This window comes from Sinocyclocheilus anshuiensis, unplaced genomic scaffold, assembly GCF_001515605.1.
Source record: "Sinocyclocheilus anshuiensis isolate Anshui unplaced genomic scaffold, SAMN03320099.WGS_v1.1 scaffold1091, whole genome shotgun sequence".
NCBI lineage: Eukaryota > Metazoa > Chordata > Actinopteri > Cypriniformes > Cyprinidae > Sinocyclocheilus > Sinocyclocheilus anshuiensis.
The window spans coordinates 1-9070 of record NW_015544196.1 but is presented as its reverse complement, the minus strand read 5'-3'; the positions used below and the strand labels follow the sequence as shown (position 1 = coordinate 9070).

Here is a 9070-nt window from a genome sequence, read left to right as displayed (position 1 = left end):
TATTACGTTTATATAACTAAACCTGTACTTTAAAATTAGAAATTAAATTAAAATTAGAAATGCTGAAATAAACATTGAACAACAGAACAGAAATAAAACAAAACGGGTTTTGAAATATTTTTAGATATGTTAAACGGGTTTAATATATCATGCAGCCTTGGAAAACAGTCTAATAATGTGTTTTATGGATTCTCGTCGGTGAAATGCGCCACTTCCGGTATTTAGCCGGTTAGTCGAAGCAGGCAAAATTAAGTCGAGGGTTTTTTTTTATCGAATAGTCGAATAGAATCGACGAATCGCGACAGCCCTACTTGTAATGCACAGTCTGTTGAATAATAATATTAATCTATTCTTTCATTAAGTAATATATTAGTCTAAATTAGAGATGCACCGATCGATCGGCCAGGGATCGGAATCGGCCGATTTTCCTCATGATCGGCCCGGATCGGTGATCAGTCGGTCAGTCTCACTTCTTCCCGATTCCGAGCCGATCCGTTTTGTTACCAGCGGCACAGGCAATAACATCAGCCACGCATCCTCACTCTCATCTCTCCGACGACCCCTTCTCTCTCACACACACGTCTCATTCGCTCCGGTTAAATAGTGCTTGTATTGCGCATTATTTCAGTCATTCCTGCAGGTTTTACGCTTACACCAAACGCGCGCGCACCACCACTGATCTGTAGCAAACAGTAGGCAAACAGCTTGTAAGCCACAAATACCAAAATGAGTGGCTAACTGCGCTAAAACGTTCAAAAAAAATGATAACAACACAATGTTCTTTGCAAAGGAATAGTTATATTTATTTACATTTTAAAAAATAATTGATTACCTGTTAAAAGTTTTATGAATTCAATTCATTGAACATGCTTTTTGATGATTAAAATTAAATTAACCAATTAATGTAGAATCTAATCGAGAAAACTTTTTTGCATTAAACGGAATTGCATTAAAAAACTAAGTTCCAAAATGGAATTTAGGTAAAAAACAATATTCTAAAATGGAATTTGGGAAGAAATAAAACAAATTTTATAGTTATCCAGAGATTTCCTCTCAAAAAGACTCGAAATAAGCCAGTGTAGTACATATTTTAAAAGTTTAGAGTTAATAACTCTGCATTCAAATAAAGCCTGATGCCATTTGAGAGCTCCGTTCACATCTCGTCTAAATGACAGCGATTAAAAGATGACAACTCAGAGATTCTGCTCAAAGCTGCTCACATGGTCAGACTATGAATTACGGGTTTTTACGGCAATATTCATTACGGTAAAATGGATCTGTTTGCTTTGTAGTTGATGACAAGAAAAAAAAACGTTTTCATTTTTTAATTGATTCATTATTACATTCGCTTACAAAACCCTGAAGAACTGCAAAAGCACACCTTGTGACATGAAAAATGGTGGGAAAAACGCAAGAATGGCAGCATCTTTGAAAGGCAGTAAAGGGTTATAGTAGTAGCTTCTGACTACCTTTAACTTTTATTTTTAATATAAAGTCACAACTAGTAGTTTTTCTATGTGGACACCGATATCTAGAGAGCAGTGTGGCTGATAGACGATATAAAGGCGATAATTAATGTCAGCAAAGGAGACTGCTGAGATGAAAGAAGAATTTCTAGTCTTTTTTTGAAGAGTGGAACTATCCAGCTGATGCCGAGAAAGAGAGAATTATCCTAGACTGGAGCGAGAGCAAGAAAGAAAGAGCGACAGAATGGGAAAGTCCATCTCAAACAGCTGCTGTGTCAGAGCGGACGGCAGTGAAGGGCCAGAGAGAGAGACGATGCACCCCAAACCGTGAGTCACGAGACGCTCCCTCAGTCCTCAACGCATGCCAGAGACCAGAGGATGGAGAAGAATGTCAGGCATCTCACAGCTCCGTTCACTTCACGTCAGCCGAGCGCACGCTACCCATAATGCAACTGTCAAAATTTCCCTAATACTTCCAGTGAAGCAGATCTTGCAAAGGCAAGTCCTCTAACGTGAGCGTTATAATATTTAACACTAGTTCACACATGCCTTACTGACAAAGCAATAAGCCTCAGTGTTGTTATTGAAATTGAAACTATTAAAAAAAAAAAATTTGTTAATTGAAATAATCACTTCTTGTGCTCTTGACTGAATACGTTTTATAACTTTAATGGTAAGCATTAATCTGTATTTAATTTTTACAATGAAGACTACAGAAATTAAAACCAAATGTAAAATAACACTGAATGTGTTATTTTACATTTGATTATTTGAATTTCTGTAGTATTTCTTACCTGAATAAAAACGTACTTAACCTGAAAAACTGGTTTCATAGCTCTCTTTATTCTATTGCGTTTATTTGTGCTGATGTTTGCAATTTTTGTATTTGTTCTTATTTTATTAATGACTTTTTAATTGTTTGTTGTTTTTTTATGAAAATAAAACTTTGCGTTGAAGAAAAGTTGATTTTTGTTTGTATATGCTGTCAATTATAGTTCTTAGAAAGAAGATCGGAATCGGCAAAAATCGGTATCGGCAGATCACACTAACAAAAAATCGGAAATCAGAATTGGCCAAGAAAATTGCAATCGGTGCATCTCTACTTGTAATGCACAGTCTGTTGAATAATAATATTAATCTATTCTTTCATTAAGTAATACATTAGTCTAAATATTGTTAACAAACTGAATGTTCAATAAAAACAACAACAAAAATGTTTTTATAAAAATGGGCTTAATTTTATCCATAAAAAAAATAAAGCATATCATGAAAAGCATTCAATACCAGATTGAGGTAAAGAATAAAAGTAGTTTGGACTAATATGCACAGATGAATTGTTCAAAATAACACCAGGGAAAAAGAAAGCTATTTATTTAGACTCGAAACCTCAGAATTCAGCCATAGCTTCCATTTCATTGTTCAGCCTTGTAGATATCGAGGTGAATTCAATTTCAAACTGATCTCAGATGAGATAGTTTTTCGAGTGGCGGTCTGCCGGTATTGATTGGGTGCCACGCAGTTCGCTTTTCTCTCTCCGAACCTTGCGGCAGCAGCAATTACCTTCCCACCCTCGACCCATCATCCCTCGCTCCCTAATTCACATCTTCAGCGTCTCCCTCCATCCCCGGCTCTGAGACTGTCGGCTGCGTTCACTCTCTTTTTGTGCTCAGCAATCAAATGGATGTGACCTCGTCAGCCCTCAGACTGCAGAGGGAAACAGATGAACAGGAAACAACCAGGCAGCGCCTGTGCCGAACACCACGGTAATACTGAAAATACACCACAGCCTCAAACCGATACAAATGATTCATAATTAAAGCAACAGTCAACTCCAAAAATGAAGATTCTCGTCTAAAGATAAGGATCTTCAAAGACGAAAAACAACCAAAAAGTGGTGCATACAGCTTGTGCTCTATATTATAGGTCAAATACAGACAGTCAAAGGATAGGAGCAGTGTGAGGAACAAACTGACATTAAAGCACACAGGTTCAGAAATGACGTGTCACGTTCAGTTACTACATGTGTGCGAATCAATGGCTTTTCGCTGTCAATGATGTCAATGTTTGTGGTTAATCGATGTGTTTTTGCAAAGAGTAAGCTACTAACCGTTTGGTTACATCCCATTATTGAAGGTTTTATGGAGAAGAGTGCGACAGAAGTGTGAATATAATGGCATACTGAGGCGGACTGTAACGTGTTGTTGTTTGTGTTGAATGAGGTGTCAGTCTGTTTTCCTGCTGGCCTTTGGCACCAATCAATGATTCAGCTGCCAAAAGATGCTGAGAGGTTTTTGCAAGGAAGGTTTTTATCTTAACAAATATCAGACAGATGACAGACCTGCGGCAACAAAAGCGTCGACACGCAGATACTAATGACAGCACACATGCTACAGTCACTCATAGGGTCGGAAACGGAGAACTGTTCTTAAAGGAACAGTTATCCCCAAAAAAGGAAAACTGTCATCATTTACTCACCGTCATGTGGTTCCAAACACATAAGACTTTGGCTAATCTTCGAAGATATTTTTAATGAAACCCGAGACATTTCTGTCTTTCCTTTGAAAGTTCATTGAAGCCTTGTGAAGAGATACGATCACTTTATCTAACAATGATTGAAAATCATACATGGAGTGCATCATATATGTGACCCTGCAAAACAAACCCAGTCATAAGGGTCAATTGTCTGAAAGCTGAATAAATTAGCTTTCCATTGATGATATATAATATTTGTCTGAGATACAACTATTTGAAAATCTGGAATCTGAGGGTGCAAAAAAGTAAAATATTGAGAAAATCGCCTTTAAAGTTGTCCAAATAAAGTCATTAGCAATGCATATTACTAATCAAAAATTAAGTTTTGATATATTTACAGTAGAAAATGTACAAAATATCTTCATGGAACATGATCTTTACTTAATATCCTAATGATTTTTGGCATTAAAAAAAATTTGATAATTTTGACCCATACAATGTATTGTTGGCTATTGCTACAAATATACCTGTTCTACTTATGACTAGTTTTGTGATGCAGGGTCACATATGGCAAACAATTTTCATTTTTGAGTGAACTATCCCTTTAAGACCCATTTTCACCAAGGGGGACAATTATAACGAGGATGATAACTGACAGCCAATCAGAATCCATCCGACTTTAAGGAGTTCCAGCATTTAAAGCAGCAGATGACAAAACTGTAGAGTGCTTATAATAAACACAATGTTATTGTGCATTGGTGTGGGCGCTAATATAGTTATCATCTTTGGTTTGAACGGGCTTTTTTTCATAACAGGTTCAATTTACAAAAGAAACTGGAGTAGAAAGATTTGCATGATGATGTTTGGTTACTTTATTGTTACATCAACATACAACACAACCAGTGTAGTCAAAACCACCAATCGATTACTCTTGTGAGAAGGTTATTTTCTTTTAAACGAATCAGTGAAAACGATTTAAGGCCCATGCAAACCAAGAACGATAACTGTAAGGATAGCTATATTAGTGTTTCAACCAACAGACAACAATGTTCTGTTTATCTTAAATGAGCAATGCAGTTTTGTCATCTGCCTCTTTAATAATGCAAGCTCTTCAAACTCTGGATCCTAATAACGATATTGTTCCTCTGTGTTGTTATCGTTATTGTGTGGACTTTCCTATTCTCATAGAATTAGAACAGCTATTACAATTTCATAGTTAGATTTTATCAGTGTGAAGCGAATGGGCATTTGACCTCTCGGATTACTGATTTGAATCTGTCTAATAATGACTCACTGAATCAGTCAGAACTGCATCATCCAAAAGTTTCAGAAGCCTGAGTAAGATTTTAGAGACCATTGGTGACTGTCTACTAAGGCTGATGATGCTTTTGGGAAAAGCAGCCCAGAGCGATTGTTGACTTACTCATTGATCTGTTAGTGATTAGTTTCATTATGTCCAATTTAAACCGGGAATTGTTACTGCGCTGTTAATGCTCGTCAATTCCCATTCCTATTGCCCATTATTCCTTCTTTTCACTCAGAGATGCACACATTTACACACACTCACAAGCCCTCAGAAATCAGACACGCGCCACACGGGTGCCCTGTGCCGCCCACTGTGCCATCTTTAGCTCTAATTAAGTAGCCAGGGTGAGTTACAGGGCTATTGTCCACCTGACTTAGACATACAACAAGATCACATTAATATTTAATAGCAGTCCCGAGCAAGATGATAGTAGAGGTAGGGAGAGCGCTATGCTCTTTCCCTAATGTATTACATTTTGAATACAGCCATCAGCTCCAGCCAAACATGAAACATCAACAAGCCGATCAATATTTTGGTGTATTTTTAGAGTTTCCTGTCAATACTAGGGTTGGGAACCGAACTCGGTACTTTTAAGGGTACCGACCGAATTGTGTCGGTATTACAGAGTAACGATTCACTTTAAATCAATCGGTGCCAAATTTCGGTACCTGAGAACGCATTTGGGCGCATACGCTACAGAGAGAGAAAGAGAGACCCTGTGACGTGAGGTCACCCCTGCAACTCGTTCAATCACACAGGGCAAGCCGAAATGTTGTGAAGTGTGGTTACATTTCTAGGGCCATATGGTTTCTGCATAAACACGGATGGGATCGTGGAATCCATTCATAAAAACGGGATTTACTCTATAGCGCGGAATTCGTCAATTTTGGCAAATTAATCAAAAGTAGCCACTGCCACATAATTTGAATTGCGATATGAACTAGTGTCTGTGAATATTAAAATGCAAAAAGACGGTTTAAATATGAATCCTGCATGTTCCGCTTGCCTCTGTATGTATGAATGGACCCTATTGTTCAAAATGTTGAAATTGAGACTTCTGGACTTATTTTTTCACTGAAATAAACGTTTTTTTGTAATTACACACTGAGTAAAGTACCGAAAAAAAAGGTACCATTGGGTACCGGCACAGAAATTCAAGTACCGGTTAAAATGTGAACGGTACCCAACCCTAGTCAATACCAACAGCGTGATGTCACGCAAAACACAAGCACATGCTGTGTAACCCAGATCTATCCCAATTGCTCCATCAATACATATTTAATACAAATAAACCAATTAGCTTCGATGGGCAGCCATTTCACATGTCTTTGTTGTCTGTATCCGTAGCCGATATTAACTGCAAGCGAAAACAACAGGCAGCAGGGAGTATTGGCTTTCAAAAAGAACGATCATTTTGAACATTGACACATACATGTTCACCTGATCACAAATGCAGGGTAATGCAACACTGGTGGCAGGCTGGAATACAAAGCCTGCAACCCTAGTTACCATGGCAGCATCCCAAACCAATTTCATACCATTCCCAATTTAGAACACAATGCATGAATCTCCACACATTCTAAAGCGGCATATCTAGGACTACCAGACGACTGCAACATATTCCAGACCACCAGGTTGGAATTCAAATCATGAAGCTCCTCAGTTACCATGGCAGCATCCCAAGCCAATATATACAAGACTGTTCCCGGTAATACAACATATGAATCCCAGCAGTTAGGCCTACTTAACCAGCATTTCTAGGATCTATTACACCAGTATACTCATAACGTCCAGCAATCCAACAATATTATATTCACTACAATGGCAATTCTCGTTGTCTAATATTGGATCTACCAATAAGCGACCAATTTGGGGAGTAATAACAATACAATAAAACATAAAAAATACAAATGTTTCAATATGGGTAAAAAAAAAATTATATCAGTCATTTCCTTTACTCCAATATTTTCCAGAACATCAGTTTGGAATACAACACATCAAACTCTACAATTACCAATGGCAGCATCCCAAACCAATACCACACCAATCCCAATCTAGAATACAGTGCATGGATTTTTACACATGCTAAACCAGCATTTCTAAGGTCGTATTACACCGACATATTCCCAACAATGTAACACTGCAAATATACATTTCGTACTATGTCCAGGATGCAATGCATGAATGGGATAACCTCTTTAAATAGGCAGAGATATTTTTCCTGATATTTACATCCAACTTTATCGGTTCTTATTTGTCAATATTGGGTCTACCGATAAATTAAATATTTTGGGGGTAATACTTCTATATCGGTATACTCCAATATATAATATACTTCAATGTTTTCCATAACAGCAGATGGGAATACAAAGCATGAATCTCAACAGTTACCACATTCCATTTCCAATTTAGAATATGCATGAAACCCTGACACACTAAATCAGCATTACATCAGTCTATTCCCAAAAATCCAGCATTTCAAACATTTATTTTAGACAATTCCCAGGATGGAATACAATGCATGAATGAGACACTAGGATTATTTCCACATCAGTGGGAAATTTTTTTTCCCAATATTCACAACGATCTTATGCAGTTCTTTATAGTTTATCAATATTGGGTCTACCAAAAAAAAGCATAATTTGGGGGAAATAATACTACTAATAATAACAACAACAATTATTATTATTGCTGTTACTACTAATACAACTAATACACTGCAAAAAAAAGACAAATAATCGTTTAGCCTTTGAATTAAGATTATTTTCTTACCCCATTTACAGATATTTTTGCTTGTTTTAAGCAAAAACTAACCAAATTTGGATATTTTTTTATATTTTTATAAAAAATATATTGTTTTACATAATATCTTAAGTCATTTTACTAGTCAAATAAATGCATTTTGATTGCAGTGTAATAATCATTTTTTGCAGTTTAATAATATCTATCAGTGCAGGTCATAAAAACTGATATCGGTAAATCGCTATCCATTAGTCCGATATTTTCCAGAAAGGCATTACAACAGTTCCTGTGCCAGCATTCCTGACAAATATTCCAGACCACTGACAGGCTGCAATACAATACATGAAGCCCTGCATGTCTGAACATTTCACCTGCAGCTCTTTGTTAAGCAGAAGTTGCTCTGGTTGTCTTTACCGCACTGTCGTGTTCAGATTCAACCACCGATCATTGTTCATATCGCGACACATATATCGTGCTGAAATCTGTCCAGGCTAATTTTATTCCTTTGATTACATCTAAGCTGTATTGACTATCGTATTCCCTCCAGCTTTAACTCAGTGTGTTGTCCTTTATGTGGATAAATGTCAAGGAAACCTCGAGGATTATCCGGCGGTGCACCGCTGCATCCCTCCCCGGCGGACAGGCGCCTTACCTCGGCACGCAGCTCGGCGACGATCGGTCCACTTCCCAGGTGGCGTACAGGTTCATGTGCACCGGCCGATTGGAGGTGATCGCCACCGGTTTGGAGGGCTGCGGAGACGGTACGCCTCCAGTCCTCGGGAGCCCTCCCCGCTCCGACATGCTGGAGGAACCTTATGTTTGAAAACAATGAAGGAAAACCCGAATAAAACGGCTGTTTGGAGCGCCGAGCCTCTACTGCAGCACAGTTATCCGTCCACGAGGACCGAGGCTCGGTTAGACCGATCGCGACGCGACGCGACGCGCGCTTCAACCCGCCGTTCACCGTCAAAGTCGCTGCGAATGTTTCTCAAGTTGCGCTAGTTATTTATCGTTGCAGGAAGCGGAAATTTCTGTTTTTGCTTGCAGAGAAGCGCCACGGCCAGAGAGCAACGCCTCTTGTGAA

General features: G+C 38.2%; 1 protein-coding gene across 1 annotated transcript in view; it reads right to left on the bottom strand.

Annotated features, from left to right (window-relative positions):
- Nucleotides 1-9064, bottom strand: part of LOC107696722 (phosphofurin acidic cluster sorting protein 1-like) — a 63834-nt gene extending 54770 nt beyond the window's left edge. Inside the window, exon 1 of the mRNA XM_016497202.1 lies at nucleotides 8639-9064. Coding sequence (XP_016352688.1) covers nucleotides 8639-8787 — 149 coding nt within the window. The 5' untranslated portion in view covers nucleotides 8788-9064. The remainder of the gene's footprint in view (nucleotides 1-8638) is intronic.
- Nucleotides 9065-9070: the final 6 nt, after the last annotated feature.